Source organism: Lontra canadensis, unplaced genomic scaffold (assembly GCF_010015895.1).
Source record: "Lontra canadensis isolate GAN:19392208 unplaced genomic scaffold, GSC_riverotter_1.0 scaffold133, whole genome shotgun sequence".
Taxonomy (NCBI): domain Eukaryota; kingdom Metazoa; phylum Chordata; class Mammalia; order Carnivora; family Mustelidae; genus Lontra; species Lontra canadensis.
The window spans coordinates 3,901,113-3,920,057 of record NW_022631127.1 but is presented as its reverse complement, the minus strand read 5'-3'; the positions used below and the strand labels follow the sequence as shown (position 1 = coordinate 3,920,057).

Sequence of the window (18,945 nt, the reverse complement as noted above, 5' to 3'; positions counted from 1 at the left end):
AGGAGCGGGACAGAACTTGGTTGGGTCCAGGCCCAGCTTGGCTCAGATGCCAAGGCTGTAGTTAACCCTCTGCAGTATCCTTTATGGTTGTCTGTCCAAGCTTGCATACCCAAACTTCAGATGAAGAAACTGAGGTTCACAGACAATGACCTGCCAGGGCCGTACAGTGACATCTGGGTCCTAGTGATACACATCTGGCCAGACCTTGCTGCTCTGCCCCATGAAAAACTGGATCTTCTCCCCACCTGGCGGGCAGCCCACAGGTTCTTTCCTCCATCCCCTGCCAAAAAGGAGTTGGGAGAAGCCCCAAGAAGGAGTTCAGCCTGCTGAGTATCACACAGCAACACCAGTGGGACCCCAAGCTGGCTGCAGCCACTCACCTGGCACACAGACATCTGGTTGGTGGTGAGGGTGCCTGTCTTGTAAGAGCAGATGATGGAGGTGCAGCCCAGGGTCTCCACAGATGGCAGGCTCCGCACAATGGCATTCTTGTGTGCCATACGCCATGTGCCCAGAGACAGGCATGTAGTGATAACAGCCGGGAGGCCTTCAGGGATGGCGGCCACCACCAGGGCCATGGCAATCTTGAAGTAGTAGATGGCGCCACGGAGCCAGGAGCCACCACGGGCCGGGTTGGCAAAGTGGCCAATGTTGATGACCCACACAGACACACAGGTCACAGAGATGGCATGGGATAGTTGCCGCCCAAACTCATCCAGCTTGTGCTGCAGTGGCGTCTGCTCTGGCTCCACTGCCACCATCTGGCTCCTGATCTTCCCCAGCTCTGTGTGCAGGCCTGTGGCCACTGCCATGCCCAGGGCCTTCCCTGATGCAATGTTGGTGCCCTGGCCAACGGAGAGACAAGGAGGGCTGCTTAGCATCCCAGCAGGGGCCTGGGACCCCTTGACCTCTTCAGGCTACCATAGCATTCCTATCCCCCTACTTGGCTTGTTTTTTCTCCATGTCACTCAATGCTCCCAGGCTTATGAAGCTATCTAGTGCTAAGCCATGGCTGTCATCTCCATGACAGTGTTAGCTCCAAGAAGGCAAGGACTTGGTTCAGCACTGTATCCCCGGTGCCTATCAAGAGACCGGGCACACGAAGCACTGGACCAATACAGACTATGTGACCGACTAGCACAGCACAATACCAGCCTATAAAAATGTGATTTGTAAAAAGCCAACGTGGCCACATGGGAGTGCCAGGCTGACTGTGATCCTAGGTAAATGATCTGTAAATATTTGAAGAATCCAGAAAATCTGAGCTTAAGTCCATCCACTCCCAAGGCCCGTGTAAAATCCCTAAGTCCCGGTAAAAAGGCTACTTAGCCTTGAGCTTCTGTGTCCTCTTCTATAAAATGGTTCAAGAAAGGAGCTGCTCAGAGGAGGCTAATGACGTGGTACCCTTCAGAAAGGTGCCCTGTGCTGAGGCTGGAGAAAAGGTAGGGACCTCTCGTAACCTCAGCTTCTCTTCCTTTGTCCTGAGCAAAGAAACATCCGCTCCCCCATGCCTCCGCCCACTTGCAGGCCCCTCAGCTAAGGAAATAATCTGCAGTTAGCCAGAGTGTCTTCCTTAGAAAGCTGCCTAGTGACAGGTGCTGATGTTTGATCTTGCCTTGTAGAGTCCCCTCCCCACTTCAAAGCAGCTTGTCTAAGGCTTCCATACATCTAAGCAGGGGATTCTCCTTAAGAACTCTGGGCGAATGTTGCTTTCTCCATTTCTGTCTGCTTCTGGGGATGTTTTCTAGCTTTATAACTTGGTGCCCTGGGCCACGGCCAAATGGCCTGACCCATCCTTGTGGCTTCCGCGTTCAGCTTCAGGCTGTTTCTGGGCAGCTTGTAAGCATCAGTGCTCTCTCTGAGGCCCCAGAGGCCTATCATGCCCACCAGCGCTGAGCTGGTTTTCCCATCTGAGAAATGGACTCCACCACTTTGGCAACCCTTATCACTAGAGGAATCTCCATTGGGTGATTATAGGCTAGCTCTGTCCCTCTCCAGCTTAAAGCAGGATAAGCCTAGCAGGTAAGAGGAAAAGCTCTGGAGTCAGAATGTCTGAGTTCACATCCCAGCTCTACCATTCACTGGCTGTGTGACCTGGAAAATACAAATAACAAGAATACTTATTTTGAAAGCACCGTGAGGACTAAATATACATAAAGGGCTTAGAACAGTTGCAGGCACACAACCTTGAGTAAACATAAGCTGTTACCAGTACTATAAATTTGTACATATTGTCAATAATTGATTATGTTCATTCTTGTAGGGCTTTAACTGATTGAATGTTAAAGTTTTTACTATCAGTGTGCAGACAAAGGCCCAAGCCATCCCAGGAACTTACAGAGAAGAGCATGTTCTTCTTGTCCTGGTTCACAGCTCTGGGATCTAGGATGGCATCTGTGTGCTTGGTGACAGACACGGATTCACCTGGTCATGGAATCAGAAATGGGAAACCCTACATGAAGACACCCCCATGCCTGGACCTGCTCAGCCCTGCTCAGCCCTGGCCTCTGGGCCTCACCTGTCAGGATGGACTGGTCCACTCTCAGGTGGTGGACTTGATCTCGATAAGGCAGAGGTCAGCGGGTACTTTGTCTCCCACTGTGGAGAGAGTGGCTGAGTGTGGCTTTGGGCACCACCCCTTTGCAGAGCCAGGAGGACTGCCAGGAACCAAGAGTGAGAGGTAGGGGCCTAGGCTGTGATCCCTGAGATAGACGCTGCTCCTACGCTCACAGTGTCCTGATCTGTCCAACAAGGTTTTGGCTGAAGAGCTTTGGAAGGATCCCACAGCTCCCTGCTCTGTGTATATAGCCAGAAAAATGGGAGTACAGAGAGGGAAGGGCTCGCCAGCATCACATAATGGAAAGACACCCCCAGTGTACCTGCCACCTCTACGATGTCTCCAGGGACGATGTCCCAGGCGCGGACCCTCTGCACACCTTTGCGGTCTGAGCAGATCACCTTGCCCATCTCAGGCTCATACTCCTTCAAGGCCTCAATGGCACTCTCAGCATTGCATTCCTATAGAACAGGAGGCAGGTAGGTGGTCTGCCCTCACTGGTCCTTGCAGGCTGACCCCTTGGAATGATACCCCTGGGGCCAGGGATGGAGCTGCAGGACTCTTAACACCAAGTGGTGGTCACATGGAACAGCCAGGACACCTGAAGGCCCAGGCCCACCTCTGTGCCTCCCACCTGCCATATGCCCACGATAGCATTGGCCACAAGGATCAGCATGATGACCAGGGGCTCCACGAAAGCTGTTGTGGTTTCTTTGCCCTCTTCGAAGCAGGCCAGGACCCATGGAGTCAGAGCTGGTGAGCTGGGGCTCTTCTGTGGCCCAGGGGCTGCTCTCTATTTCCTTTATACCCTGGGTCTGCTGCCTCCTGCCTTGGAAGAGATAGCCCTGGGGAGGCCTGGTCTGGGAGAGGGCTGCACTGAGGCCTTGGTTTATCTGTAGGTAGTGACTGCCACCATTCACGCCCCACCCAGCCAACTTTCAGGATGTGGGGCAGTTGTATAGCTGGAGGTCTCTCTGCCTAGTTGTGGTTTTCCAAGTTTGATGCCAGACTGGCAACCACAGTATCCCCTGGGAACTTGCTAAAAACACAATACTCAGGGCCTATCCCAGTCTTTCTGTGTTAGAACCTTTGAGGTGAGGCCCAGCAGTCTGTGTGTTAGCAAACCCAGGTGCTCCCGCTACAGGCTCATTTTGAAGTCCATCGGCCAGAGAGGCATAACTCCAGCCAGAACCCAGGCCTGGAGGTAGAATACCTGGTTAAAGTCCTGTTCCCACCTCTTGGCCCAAGTGGGTACTTCTCACTCCCTTCCACAAGTCTCAGGGTGTCCGTCGAACTGTGGAGGGGTGCTGACACAATTTTAGCTAAGCTGTTATAAGGCACCTGCACCGACAGGCTTTTTTCTCTGTAAGAGTCATCAGTTTCCACAAGAACAGTTGCCAGGAAGGCCAGACACAGCTGGCTGGGCCCCTGCTTCCCTGCACTCCATGTCACCAACATGAGGTCTCCCCAGGCCCTGCTGGGCACAGGGCCAAGAGCAGGAACTGCATCCACTCTCAGGGTGGCCATTTCCCTGCATTACCTTTGGATTTCTGCTGCTCAGCCATCAGTGACAAGTACTTTTCTACCTCCCCATGGTCCAGCAAGGTCCAGGAGGGGTTCAGGCAGTAAGAATGGGGGAAGGGCAAAAGGAAAGCAGCCACAGACAAGCTGTAAGAGGTTAAGACCCAAATTCTTCTGTGGGGCACTGGGAGCCATGGAAGGGGCTCTCCACGAGGGATAATTTGGCAATATCTGGAGACTTTAGACTGTCACAACTGGGCAGTACCACTGGCATTGGTGGGTAGAGGTCCAGAATGCTTCTGAATGCTTCTAAATATTCCCGAGCTCATAGGACAGCCTCCAGACAAAGCATTATCTGGTCCAAAATGTCAACAGCGCTGTGGTTGAGAAAGCTTGCCCTAAGATGGGGAGGGGTAGGGATCATACATGTGTTTCTGAAAGCTCACTCTGACAGCCAGAGTGGAAGGGGACAGATGGGAGCAGTCCAGTGTGTAGGGGGCAGGCTTTGAGGGTTCAGGCAAGGGAAGCTGAAGTCTGAGCAAGGAAGGGGATGGGTAGAGGCCCAGGGATGTCCATGGCTGAGACAACAGACCTCTGGTTCTGAGTCTGGGCCTCTGAGCACTGCCCCAACCTTGCTTTCCCTTCCAGGATTTCTGATGCTGTGCTATGAGGCCTTACTTAAGAAGGAGACCAGAGCAGCCAACAGCAGGATGCACACCAGGAGATCCTCAAACTGTTTCAGCACCAGCTTCCACAGGGACTTCTCTGAGAATCGGAGCACCATGTAAACCTTGGGTCCCTTACCAACTGACCTACCCTCATTCAGAGCTGGGACCACCTAGGAGACTACCTGGCCCACTCCCTCCCTACCATTCAAAGAGCAAGAGCCTGAGGCCTTAGAGGCATAGGTGGGTGATACTGGGGGGGAGGGGCGTGTGTCAGCAAATCCTCACTCTGTTGGGGAGAGGGAGGGACACAACCCTAGAGTGAATGGCTCAAGGCCTTGCAGCCTGCCCTGGCCCAAGACTCACCTTCCTCAGTTGGGAGCTCTGCAGGATCCAGGCAGCCACAGGAGCCATGAGGAGACAAGAGAAATACTGAATTATGTAGTAGGACCATGGAGAAGTCTCAGTAGTGTCTCCCAGCTGTGCCTACCTGGGCCATCATAATGGTCTAGACATGCTCCCACAGATATCTGAGGTCACAGAATGGATGGTCTGAGCCCAGAGGCTTCCATTCTTCCACTCACTTCATCCCACGCTGGTTAAGGAAGAGCTGGTATGGCCTGACAAGACCAGAGCCAGGAGGGCCCTTCTAGTCCCTCCCCCATGTACAGAGGAGTATGGAGCAAACTGGAGGAGAGACGGGACCCCTGAGATCACAGTAAGTTGACAGCTCCCCTGTAGTACTCTTTCTCAGATGGCTGCACAATCCTATTCAAGGCCCCACATGGCCACAGCAAGGGATTCCCTCCCTCAAATTGAGAACATCAGTCCAGGCCACCTCTGACATACCTGCTCCTCCAGGAGCACTGAGGTAAGGTCTACAGCATGGCCAGGCCAGACAGCTGAGCCTTGCCCTATGTGGGTTCCCTCCGACACGACCTCAGCAGCCAGCATCCCAGACAGTGTCTAACCTGTCATGGTTCAGTTCCTGGAGGTTGAGTCTCAACTTGTCCCCTCCCAGCCCCTCTACTTGGGGCAAGCTGCATCCCATATGTCCAGTCTGCAACCCACAGAACATTCTGAGGAATGATGTTCCCAAACACCATCAGGACCTGCTGTCACTTTACAAGCTCTATTTGTATCTCTTACATTTCCTGAAGCACTTTTTATTCCAGACAGAGTGGGCTACCTGGGTACCTGAAGTCCTTGAATCTTCCTTCCCAACAGCCCAAAGGATGACAGGGCAGGTGTTTGCCCTGTTTCACAGCTGCAAGAACTGAGATCCAGGGAGGAAACATGACTTGAACAAGATCACACAGCAAATAGGCAGGTCTATGGGAAGAGGCAGGAGCTGGGCCTCAAAGGGTGGATTCCAGTGGGCCTCTCTCTCCATAGGCTGAGCTTAGGTCCTGCTGAGGCCTGTCTGGGGCACCTCCCAGACTGAGCCTACCTGAGCCCTGAGCTGCTGAGTACAGTTTCCAGGCCAGCAGCATTGGCATCACCTGGGAGCTTGTCAGCAATGCAGACTCTGAGCCTCTACCCTAGGCTGGCTCTCCCTTCTTCTTCCTCCTTCTTGACACAGGTCCTTGTATCTTCCCACCTGTTTTTCACTCAAGTATCAGCAAAGAGTTTTCCTGTGGGAGCCCTCTCCCAAGACCATCGGTGTGGAAGACCTGGGGCACCTGGCAGCTGAACCATGGAGAGTATCAAGCAGCCCACTGGACTGCAGGAACCCAGGAGGGAAACATATAACCTAAAAATACATTTTCTTTTTTTTAATCATTTTTTAAATTTATTTTCAGCATAATAGTATTCATTGTTTTTGTACCACACCCAGTGCTCCATGCAATCCATGCCCTCTCTAATACCCACCAACTGGTTCCCCCAACCTCCCACCCCCCACCTCTTCAAACCCTTCAGATTGTTTTTCAGAGTCCATAGTCTCTCATTGTTCACCTCCCCTAACAATTTCCCCCAACTCCCTTCTCCTAACTCCCCATGTTCTCCATGCTATTTGTTATGCTCCACAAATAAGTGAAACCATATGATAATTGACTCTCTCTGCTTGACTTATTTCACTCAGCATAATCTCTTCCAGTCCCGTCCATGTTGCTACAAAAGTTGGGTATTCATCCTTTCTGATGGAGGCATAATACTCCATAGTGTATATGGACCACAACTTCCTTATCCATTCGTCCGTTGAAGGGCATCTTGGTTCTTTCCACAGTTTGGCAACCGTGGCCATTGCTGCTATAAACATTGGGGTACAGATGGCCCTTCTTTTTACTACATCTGTATCTTTGGGGTAAATAGCCAGTAGTGCACTTGCAGGGTCATAGGGAAGTTCTATTTTTTAATTTCTTGAGCAATCTCCACACTGTTCTCCAAAGTGGCTGCACGAACTTGCATTCCCACCAACAGTGTAAGAGGGTTCCCCTTTCTCCACATCCCCTCCAACACATGTTGTTTCCTCTCTTGCTAATTTTGGCCGTTCTAACTGGTGTAAGGTGATATCTCAATGTGGTTTTAATTTGAATCTCCCTGATGGCTAGTGATGATGAACAGTAAAAATACATTTTCTAGCTTTTTCTCCCTAGTCCTATTTTAGGCAACAGCTGACATTTTCGGTGGAAAATGTAATCTCTAGTGTCCTGCATTGAGGTTAAAATCAAACAGACTTTTTCCTTCTGATCTATTTAGCTGAAGTGAAGAGGAAAGGCAGGGGGGAGGGACAGGCCTGGTTTTCTGGGCCAATTCTCCAATGGAGCAGGATCCTTTAGAGGTCATCTCTGCCGTGCACCAGCCTTGGCACAGAACTGTTCTAACCTCATGACACACACCAGTCTGCTTATGCCATGCTCTACCCAGGAGAGACTTCTAAACCCCCTACCTCTGTGAATGCCTTCAAGGTTCCTGACCAGAGGAAGAGTTTATCCATAAGATTAACCTGAATCCCTCCTGCGGTCTCCCTCACCCCTACCCTCTGTCAGGCATGTAGCCCTTAGACCACTGTATAAGGGCATTTTTTCTGGGCAGGGTCAAGGCCTGGGGTTGGGAAGCAATGTCACAGGGCACACAGAGCAGCTCGAGTTCCCCACAAGCTGCCCTCTGTCTGTCTGGGTGATCTCTCATGTTCTCCCCTTCCACATTCTGACCCAAAATCTGACTCAGGATCCACTCTTTGGTGGTCATTTGTTCCCCCAGATACTTCTGATTCTTTCCCCCTTGTGGGCACATAGTAGGACTGTGGACGCCGTGCAAGTTACAAAAAGAAGGATGCAAGTTAGTTCTGGGCAGGGGCACTAACATTGTGGCAGGAGACTCTGGAGTTAGAAAGGCAGTGTCCTAGAGAACTTTCTGTGCTGATGGAAGTGCCCTTTAGCTGCACTGTCTCAAATGGTAGCTACTAACTGCACACACCTATCGAGCACTGGGAATGTGGTTAATGTGAGTGAGAAGCCAAATTTTAAATTCTACTTAATTTTCATCCATTTAAATTTAAATAACCACACAAGGCTAGTGGCTGCATAGGACAGTGCAGATCTAGAGCTCTCTGGCCCTCTTTGGCCCAGTAACCAGCAACCTGTGAGATGGTGTCTTCTCTGTGAACCAGAATCACAGAGTATAGGAAACATGAAGCCCCCAGATAACCTGCCATTGAGATATTTATATATATACAGTGTGAGGAAGAAATGACCTGTATTGTTTTAAGCCATTGAGACATGGGGTTTGTTACTGGATCCTGACTGATACCCCCTTCTCCCCAGACCTACAAGGTTCCCCTTCTACCCTTACCCACTCCCTTGGGGAAGGCTCAGCCAGCCATGAGGTCACAGAAGATGCCCTCCCTACCTCTGCACATACAATGTACACGCTTCTAGTCTTGCCTGAGCAGCTGGCTCCCAGTGCAGTCCTGAACCTCATTTGGAAGGTAGGGTACACAGCCAAATCCTGAAGGGCTGCTGTGAGGATTATCATCATTATTAATAAAAACCACATTTACTGAGCACCTTCTATGTCCTAAGCAGCGTGCCAAGTGCTCTACCTCCATTATTTCTGGAGATCGATGGGGAGGTATCATACACAAAGCATACACGAGGGCCCTCCACAGCTAGAATAACTACAGCAGAATTATTAGTGTTGAGTGTGCCAGGTCCCATGCATCATCTAGTGCTTTAAGTCTCACGGGATTCCCAAACCACTTGACAAGGAAGAGACAATTATTATTCCCATTTTATAGAGCAGACAACTGAGGCACAGAGAAGTTGAATGACTAGTTTATGGCCATACAGCTGGGAGGTGGCAGCCCTGAACTCAGGTGGTCTGGCTTTTGTCTCCCTGCTTGGCACCTCCTGATTAGCTCCTAAGCTGCTCTGCCTTCCTACCCCATCCCACTGCCTTCCCTGGCCAAAGTCACTTGAGAGAGAGAATTTGGCATCCTATGTGCTGATTATTAGGTTGGATGCCCTCACCCCATTGACTAACTCACCCCTCCATTGTGACCCCAGAACCACTAGCCAAATCAGCCCTGCTGCAAAAGTCTCTGCTATCCTCACAGGTGGTTTTAGTGAGGGTTTTTTGAGAGTTACTAGGCTTTGTCTCCTCAGGCCTGGTCTTCTTCAAATTCTAATCCTGCCAAGACCCCAGACAACCCAATTTTACCTTCATATGACTGGCTCCCTCGGCCATGGAGGAACTAGGAGGGGCCAGGAGACTAGCATCGATTAGGAGAGCACCCTCCCAGCCTCTCCCCAGGCATCCCTGTTAGATGTTACTTCCCTCTTGCTATCCTCAGGCTGTGTGGGGGAGGGAGTTGAGCCCTCAGCAGTGCCAGATATCCCATTTTTTCAATGGGGAGAATGGCCCAGGCCTGCCTGCCTCTTGATGTCATTCTCCAGGCTGTGCAGGAAAAGATGGTAGTAGGAAACACTGCCCCCCATCCTAGCTGGGCCTGCCTGGTGGGAAGTAACCCCTCATTATTCTTCTGAAATAGTGTAGCTCTGGACCTCTCACCTGGTGGACTCTGCCAGACAACCCCTGCTCTGGGTCACTGATGCCAGACTGAGCTGGCCTACACCCCCAGATGCTCAATGTGGGGTTGGCCTGGAGGGGTCTGAAGTTAGTCTGTGTGTCCTGGGGAGCAAAAAGGAATATATGATCAGAGAAACTTCATGGTTTAGAGCAAGGAGTCTGGCCCAGAGGGCTAAGTTCATGTCTTGCTCTATCTCTTGATAGTTCTCTGGCTATGGAAAACTCACTTAACCCCTTCTGTGCCTCAGTTTCTCATCTGCAAAATAAGTATAATAGTAACTCCTCTTAAGTCACTGTGAAGATTAAATGACATGCTATTCATAAATTGCTTAGAACAGGCACAGCACATGGTAAGTACTCAGTAAACATTAGCTATAATATTAGTTATTAAAATGAAGCTCCATGCCAGTAGGACTTTGTTAAGTGCAGTGTTTCCAACACCTGAAGCAGTGCCTGGCACATAGTAGGTGCTCAAAAAGATCTGTGAGCGAGTGAATGACCCTGCCTCTGCCCTACTCATGGACCCTCAATGGCTCTTCCTGGCCAGCAGAATTAAGACCAACCTTAGGATGGCCTTCAGGGCCTTCCTGGATCTGCCTGAACCTGGCCATCCAGAATCCTTTTATAGCTTAGGCATACGTCCATCTGCCAGCCAAGCGAGATGCCTCAGAATTGCTACCACCTTCCCTGGTAGCTCTAGCAAAAGCTTTTCCCCCTCCAAGATTTTGCTCAGAGCATTCCTTCCGCACAGAGTACCCTTCCCTAACCCCTAGCCTTTCAGGAAGTTTTCCTGGAAAGCCCCTCCCCCTATCACCCTGCCCTTCCTTACCAGTCATCAGTATCAGGGCCACCCGCACCTGACTTGAGCACTTCCAGGGTGGGGAGGGGATGAGTCATCCCTGGGTCCACAAAGAGCCTCACAGAACTGTTTACTCAGTTGCCCCATGGTTCAGGTAAAGGCCCTGGCCCAGTGCCTGGAGCCCAGGAGAAGTGGGGTGCAGGGCCAAGGCTGCCCTAGGCTCCATGCACCACCTGCTCTCCTAATCTACCCTCTTGACTCCTTTATTCTCATCTCAAAACATTGGAAACTGGTATTTCAACTTCTAAATGTCGGTTCCAGCCTGGAGAGGCAAGAGCTCACCAAGGTCTTCCTCAAAGGTCAGGTTTACAGAGCAATTAAATCACCACTTGCAGAGTCAGGGAAATGCCTTCACTGAGCAGACCCCACCCAGCCCACCTGGCCCTGTCTGGGTCAAGGATCTACCTAGAGTGGACAACATGGTCCTGCTCTCAAGGGGACCTTGGGAAGCAGCTGCCCCGTGCAGGGATCTACAGCCAACCTGGCTAATCTGGCACTAGGAAACCCTGGCAACGGGGTTGCTTAGCATCTGTGTGCCAGCTGTGCTGTGGACAGACTCAGCCCTGCCTCAGGGAGCTCCTGGTACAAGGGGAGGGGTGGCTGCTCCTGGAAGGGGGGCTCTAAGACTGTCCAAGAGGGCCAATGGGCATGAAATCTATAGGGAAGCCTGAAAGACCAACACCTGTAAGCAAAACACACCTCCCTCAGATCCAAGAGCCATTTCCCATCCTGAATGGCCTTCAAGGGATCTCTTTAGGGGTTCCATGTCTGTAACTGAGGAGGACACTGAGGCCAAGGAGGGACAAGTCTTCCTGAGGCCACCCAGCGATTTGGACCACTCAGACCTCACCCCATCCTCCTGCTTGGCCCCACTCCCCTTGGCCAATTTTCCACGGGCCACACATATGTATTTCCTGAGTTCCAGAGGCCAGCTGGGGTCTGGGCTGAGGGCAGGAGATAAGGTCACAGCCCCAGGCACCACTGGCAGTAATCTAAATCTGGCCATCCCTTCCACCTGCAGCTCTGGTGCCATTGTATCCATGACACAGATGGGCAGTGTAAGGCCCAGGATAGCAGGTTCTGGTTCCTGTTAGAGACCCTCCCCCAGAAGGGGAACAACCCCAGACTTCTGGGATCTTTCATGACTCCCATATCACTGGGCTCTCCAGGACCACTGGGTGTTGGTGCACTTGGGAGGACAAGCCCAACACAATTTAGCCTCTTGCTTTGGCTCATGTCCAGCAAAGGTGATGGGCAGTCCATTCAAGGACATGAGGAAATCAAATAGCTCCTAAATATATGGAAAAAATGCCCAACCCAATTTGTAAACAGTGAAATGCGAAGTAAAACTATGAGAAGACCCTTTCTTTACCATCAGATGGGCATGGATCAAAATGTCCAGTAATGCACTGCAGTTTTGCAGGGGTGTGGAAACAGGCATGTCAACTTTAAAGGAGAACAACTTAAAAACAGCTGTCAAATTTACACTACACATGCCTTTTGACCCAAGAATTCCACTTCTAGGAATTTAACCTTTGGCAATATTGACAAGTGTGTGACAAGTGATGTGGGGACAAGAGTATGCCTTGTAACGTGTCATAGGAGAGGCTATGAACAATCCAAGTGCCCTCCAAAAGCCGGACAAAGAAATAGTACAACAGCCACATGAAACTCTGCATAGGAAGACTGCAGATGCCCAACATGGCACCATCTCCAAGAGTGATTATCATGGAAAAACGGGCAAAACAGCACTCGCAATCATTACCGTTTGTGTAAAAAAGATCATAGATCTAGATGTGTATGTACACAGAATATCTTGGAAAGGAGACACAAAACACTGGGAGCACTGTGGTTGGGGACAGGTCTAGGGAGACTTTATAATGTCTTCTGTACCCTTTGAATGTTGTACTATGTGCACAGTTTCATTAAAAAAAAAACAACAACAACAAACTTTAAGGATGTAGAAAGCCTCTGGAAGAAGCTGAGTCCTGTGGGCTCCTCCTACAGAGCAGGGCATGCTCACAAGAGGTGGTGGGCCAGGACCCTCCTACTCACTGCCCTGTTGGGGTTTCAGAGGACATGTCTATTCACTGGGGTTGAGATATGCTGTGTTCTGTGTGTATGGGGGACTCCTGGGTGGCAAACTCACCCGCACTGCTGAGGAAGGAGGAAGAGAAGGTGGCAGGGTAGGATCCCCAGTCCCTGCTTTACAGCCTCCCTTCCTCCATCCACCAGCAGAATTTGCAAACCCTAGGACTTAAGCAAATGAATTCTTTGTGGTTTCCAGCACTAACGACTTTGCAGGTGCATAGACTCCTGGGGTGGGGGAGGACACTAGTCCCTGGGGTGTTTCCCTCCACCTGTAGGTTTGGCTCACCCCCACCACCCAGCTGGCCTGGAGCCTGGCCCAGACTCTTCTGCTACATGGAGGGATGGCTTGGTGTGCGCACTTACAAGCAACCCTATGATGAAGAAATCAAGACATAGAGAGGAGAAGTGGCTTATTTAGGATGACACAGCTATGAAGAGGGCAGAGCTAAGGTTCAAAACTCTGTCAGCCCTACCCCAGAGATGCGCATACCACTCCAGATCACCCAAGAAAGACCTCCCCGGTGCCTATAGAAACTGCAGGACACCCATGCCTCCTCTTCAGCTGAGGCTGATCAGAGTAAGAGTGTGAGGCAGGAAGGGGCAACTGACTCCCCTCTCCTCACCTGAGGACTTCCAGAGCCCTGAAATGCTTCCAAAGGAAGAAGCCAGTCAGTGATCTGAGGGATCTCTGGGGCCCTGTGAGGCTGGTGGCATTGCTGGGATAGCTACAGCCTAGCTGACCCACCTCCTAGCACAGCCACCAATACCATGGATCCAGGGCCTGTGGAACAAGTGACTCCCTTGTACAGACAGAAAAAGTGAGGCTAAAGAGGATTAGGTACCCAATACCAGTTCTACCAAGTATTGTGTGACCTTGGGCAAGCTAATATGCTGGTGACTCAGTTACCTCCTCCATAAAGTGGGAGTAACAACAGTTGTTTTCAGGTAGTTGTTTTGGGGAATAAATAAGAGAGGCAAAGTGTTAAGAATAGTGCCTGGCACATAGTAAGTGCTCAGTGATCACTAGCTTTTATTATTATTATTACCAAAACACAAGGGAACCAGGGGAACCCATCAACGGCCCCCAACCAATGGCTGCATACCCACCATCCCCTGAATGCACATCCACCTCTTTGGGGACCTACACACCAACATCCTTATCCATCACCTCACACAGATGCTCAGTGGCTTGCTCACCCCCAAATCCCCTTACCCACACAAAACAACATAGGGAAGAACTAGAGGTTCCCTCCTTCTCAGGCAGCCCCCCTGCTGGATCAATGAACACATGGGAACCAGGAAGAAGAGGGATGTTTCCCAGGACTACACAGGGCCTCTGGAGGCAGAACCAAAGGCTGGGTCTCCAGTTTTCCTTGGGACTCAGGACTCCCAAGATGGAGGCCACAGCAGCACAAAAGAGGCTATGGAACCCCAGATCTGCTGCCCTAACCCCCATCCCCAACCCAAGGTTCGGGGACAGGTCCTGCTGTCTTGCCCTCTAGCAGTAATGACACCCTTCCTGCCAAGTCACTAACGGAGGATATTAAATAATATTTATCTCTCTAGTTCCTCCCACAGCTCAACTAAATATAGCAACTAATTGTTTTTGGAAAAGGATTTCTGCTCCAGAAAGGTAATATTTATATAAGAGGTGGTTTTCATAAGCCAATACAAAACCCAAAGCTTCCTTTCTGACAGCTCTCAGTAATTTTAGCCATCTCCATGAGCCATGAGACACTCAGGACGGAGCACTCTCCCTTCTGGCTGGCTGGGATCCCTGAATGGCTGAGGCCCCAAGTCCTAACACAAAGTGGGTCCAGGCTGCACTTTGGGGATGGAGGGGACATTTTCATCTGGATCCCTAACATTGTGCCCAATGCCTTGGGGGTGGATGAAGAGAGTGGCAAGTGACTTGAGGAGGGGATCTCTACATTTTCCACCTTCACGGGGCCTCCAAATGTGCCTGGGGCCCCATCTGGATAGTACTTGGTATTTGTTATGCCTTCTGGCAGATGGAGAATCACAAACTCCTTTGAAGCTGAGGAAGAAATAATGCCATTTCCACCCAAACAGCAATAGCGGGAAGGCTCCCTCCCTGCCCAGAGATGGTCAGGTGCTGCTCCAGGTCACACAAGAGGGAAAGGCATTCCCTGGCAAATCCCTGAGTGAGGCCTTGAGTCTGCCCGCCCCCGCCCCCTCTCCAACCCGGGCAAAAGGTGGGTCTCCTGCCTCAGCAGTTCAAAGCTCCCACTGACTCCAGCCAGCCACATCCGCCTTGGGTTGCTGAAGGAGGAAGACCTGGGGGTGGGGGTGGGGGCACCAAGGCTGCCAGCTGACAAGCTGCACCTTCTGGAGGTTTTACTGAGCCCCCATGGAGGCCCTCAGGGCCAGCTGGGAGGCTAGGTCTCAGGGTCCCTGACTGGTCCCTGGCCAGCTGATCTCGGCGTGTGCATCTGCATGGTGAGGGCAGGCTGCAGGGCGGACAGCGGATAGTGGTGGATTCAAGCTTAAGGGAGTGGATAGGGTCGGGGGTGTATGTGGGAAGCTCGGAAGGACCGCGCGGGTCCCTAGGTCTGGGGGAAGGGGAGCCAGGCGTCAGGTCTCTAAACCCGGAACCCGCCCAACCTCCCGCGAAGGTGGCCGCACAGCCCCTCCGAGCGCCCCAAAGGCATCTACGGAAGTTTCCGGAGCTCTCGCTTCCTGCCAGCCTCCGGGGACCGAAGGCTGTAAGGGAGGAGGACCGCTCCCGGGTTTCCGAGTCGGAGAGTCAACTGAGACCGCGGGGCGTGCGAACGCTAGCTTCCCCGGCCAGGCCCGCGCTCTCACCGTTGGGGCCGTAGCGCTCCCGCGCGTCAGACACCTGCTCCGGCCTCAGGCCGCTCTCGACCGTCACTGAGAAGCGCCTCAGCACGTCGGCGGCCGGGAGCAGGTGCGCCGCCTCCATGCCGCCCGCCTGATTTTCTTCGCGGTCGGCACCGTCGAGTCCGCCTCTTCGCGGGGCTACTGCGCGGGGCGCCGAGAGTTTGGGCCCGGGCGAGAGCCACGCGATGTCATGTCAGCGCCGGGACCTTCCCCGATGGCAGTGGCTGCAGCGGCTTCGGAGGCGGGCGCCAGGATGCAGTGCCCTGGGCTCCCTCCCCGGGGCGGGGCGGCGCAGAGCCCGCCCCCGCACTCACACACCTTCGGGCGGCCCTAGGAGCCTGCCGCCGCCCCGCCCCCGCAGCGCCCCAGGACCCAGAGACCAAGGGGCTTGCGGGTTCTGCGGAAGAGGGAACTGAGGCAGCCTTCGAGGAGTGCGCCGAGCGTGGTCGGAAGGGGTGTCAATCCCTGTCGGGAGAGCTCTAGGCGCCCCCAGGGGCCGAGAGCTGCGGCGGGCTGCGGAGCACGGGTCTGTGAGCTGCCTTCTTCTGACCCTTCCTGGGTCCAGGGGGGTGGCAAAATAGAGGAGTCCACGGAAGGGCTTCCTACCCCTCGAAAATTTGAATTATGCAAAGAGTGACCCGAGATCTAGAGAGAACCCAAAAGCCTGTGAGTAAGCGCATCTATGGAGATTACTTAATGTATTCTTCTTTTGAAGTTTGTGCTTTCTTTATCTCTAACACATTTTTTTTGCACTGCACGGTTATTCCTCATGCAACCAAACCTCGGACAATGAAGTGGTATATGTGAAAGAAAACCAGTCTTGTTATCTTGGACTCATACACTCACCCCAGCAGGAAATGTAAATTTGTAGGTGGGCACGGGGCTCCCTAAAGGCCTGAAGGGGTGAGGGGGAGGCCTCTGGCAAGGGCCCCCAGAGACAGTGATCCTGAGCGGGGAAGGGGGAGTGACTGAAGAACCCCCATTCCAGTGCTTTGCTTTCTGAGTCGCTGCTCTAGGGGAAACGAGAGAAAGGGCTGCAGGTCAGGAAAGCAATCTGTTGAAGGCAGAAACCACTGACCCCACCAAGAGGAGGAGCAAGGAGAGCATTCTACTTCAGGCACCCCTTTTAAGACCCAGCCAGTCTCATCCCATGGGCCATCTTACCCCCCAACCAAGCTGGCCTCTGCTGCCTTGCCCCTCTGGGTTCCACCTTGGCCACACAAGGTCCTAGATTCCAGGATTGAGCCCACCCAGACAGCTGTTCAGACCGTAAGCTATCATGTGTCTGTAGCCAGAAAGCCTTCCCAGATACTGCAGTTGCACACATGGGCCCCAGCTTCCAGCCTGGCCCCTGGTTACTGACCTCTATGCAAACCATGTGTACCCCTAACATTTGATCACTTCCTGTCAGGAGAGAACTGTAGTCCTCCTCCTCTATCTCATCTTCACTATGCCTCCTTGAGCATAGAGAATCTCAGTGAGTTTATGCTTTATCTGTACTTAGACAAACAGCTAGTGGCCAAAGTGGCATGGTCACAGGCATGCTGTCCAAAGGGCAGGTTTTTCCTCTCCACCTCCCAGCTGCCATGTACTGAGAACTTCAGTACTGGCATCTGGTCCCAGCTCTTTCTAACTCCCTCGCGGGACTGCTGGTTGGCAGAATTTACAGCCTGTCTGGCAGTGGGCATGCCTCCCTTACCTCACCAAGGGGCCAAAGTGAAGTATGGGGGAAAGGTAGGTCTTAGAAGGATTTAGACATGTGAAGAAGAGGGTGTTGCAGTCAGAAAAAAACAGCATATGTAGAAAGTGGGAAACCTCAGCTGTGTGCGAGACAGTGATTCAGTCCTTCAGCGTGGCTGGATCATAAGGATCATGAACACCAGGATCAGGAAGGTAGGTTAGAGAGACTGGAATGTGACACTGAGAACATTCATTGTCTATATAAAGGCCTACATTTTGTACTGAAGGATTTTTAAACAGTAAAAGATGGAGCTCCCCCCTGAAGCTTTACAAGAGGGGAGCAGAGGCTGAAGGGACCCTACAATCTTCCTGACAGAAAATGAGGCAGTGTGAACCAAGGCAGAGACAGTTACAATGGACAGGATCCAGTAATGGATAAGATTAGATTTAGTAGTGAGAGATAGTTAGGAGTCACAAGTAACCCCCAAATTTCTGGCTTCAGTAGCTGGGTAGGTGAAAGTTTCAGCCAATTGATGTGGGAAAAGGAGTCAGGGGGTGCATTTGGGGCCAAGTGGAGTGTGAGGGGCCTGGGGGACTCCAGGTGGAGGTGTCTAAGGGCAGCTGTTTGTTTGGGGCTGACGGAGGATACCTGGGAGGCAGCCTGAGCTGCTCATGTAATCCCCCTCCCCAGCTGAGTGGCCAGGGTGGGGCCATGAGCTAGGAGTACCTCAGCCATAGGAGGTGAGCTGAGCCAATCACACTCTCTCTTGAGAGTTTAAACTTGAGCTGGAGATTATATCCAGAGGGCAATAGGTACTTGGACTAGAGTTAGAGGGCCAGAGTTAACATCTTCTCAAGTACAGCAGAGGGAAAATGCAGAGGGAAAGCAGAGGGGAAAACCAAGTCCTCATGAAGCAAGAAATTGAGTCAAGATTCTGTGTAGTGGGGGGGAGACAAGATGGCGGGGAAGTAGGAGGAGGCGCCTTTTCAACCTGTACCCTAAAGTGAGCTGATTACCTAAAGAACTCCGATCACCCATGAAATCAGCCTGAGATCAGAATTATACACGTCTGGATCTCTACAAGGGCAGAAGACGCCAGTGGGCAGGTAAAGTGGAGTGGGAATGTCAGACTGATATCGGAAGATAAACAAAAGGGGTGACCGATTGGAAAGAAATACCCCTAATACAGAGTGCGCTGCATCTGGGGACCAGCATTAACTTGGAGAATGGTTGAAAGCACTCCAAAAGAGCAAAGGACGGTGGGGGGGGGGGGGATTGTGGGAATCGGGGCAGCTAGGGACAGGGGCTTAAGTCCCCGGACCCAGGACAGCCTCCCCAGCACTGAGCCAGAGAGAGTGCGGCGGAGAAACCAGGTCTTGGTCCCTGAGGCGCCAGCGCGCCCAAGATTGCGTGGGGTCTGGCTCCTGTAAAGGGCTGGGAGCCACGCCAGATGGCAGAACGCCGAGTCCTGCTACAGAGCCTAAGACATGCACACCCCTCACCCTCCCCTGAGAGAGGTGTACAAAGGCCCACCTGGTGCTCTTAGACCTGCGCCATTGTTTCAGAGCCTGAGACATGCGCCCCAAACTTTCCCCTGAGAGAGGTGCCCTAAGGCCCAGCCTGGTGCTTTCAGACCTGCGCCACACTGTCAGAGCCTTAGACATGCGTGTGTGTGACC

At 52.2% G+C, this 18,945-nt stretch overlaps 1 protein-coding gene across 1 annotated transcript in view; it reads right to left on the bottom strand.

The window, feature by feature from the left end:
- Positions 1-15,813, bottom strand: part of LOC116858151 (sarcoplasmic/endoplasmic reticulum calcium ATPase 3-like) — a 31,092-nt gene extending 15,279 nt beyond the window's left edge. The window contains 9 exon segments of the mRNA XM_032842774.1: positions 381-845; positions 2,339-2,424; positions 2,519-2,545; positions 2,548-2,598; positions 2,880-3,018; positions 3,192-3,310; positions 4,757-4,843; positions 5,110-5,127; positions 15,551-15,813. Coding sequence (XP_032698665.1) covers positions 381-845; positions 2,339-2,424; positions 2,519-2,545; positions 2,548-2,598; positions 2,880-3,018; positions 3,192-3,310; positions 4,757-4,843; positions 5,110-5,127; positions 15,551-15,668 — 1,110 coding nt within the window. The 5' untranslated portion in view covers positions 15,669-15,813.
- Positions 15,814-18,945: the final 3,132 nt, after the last annotated feature.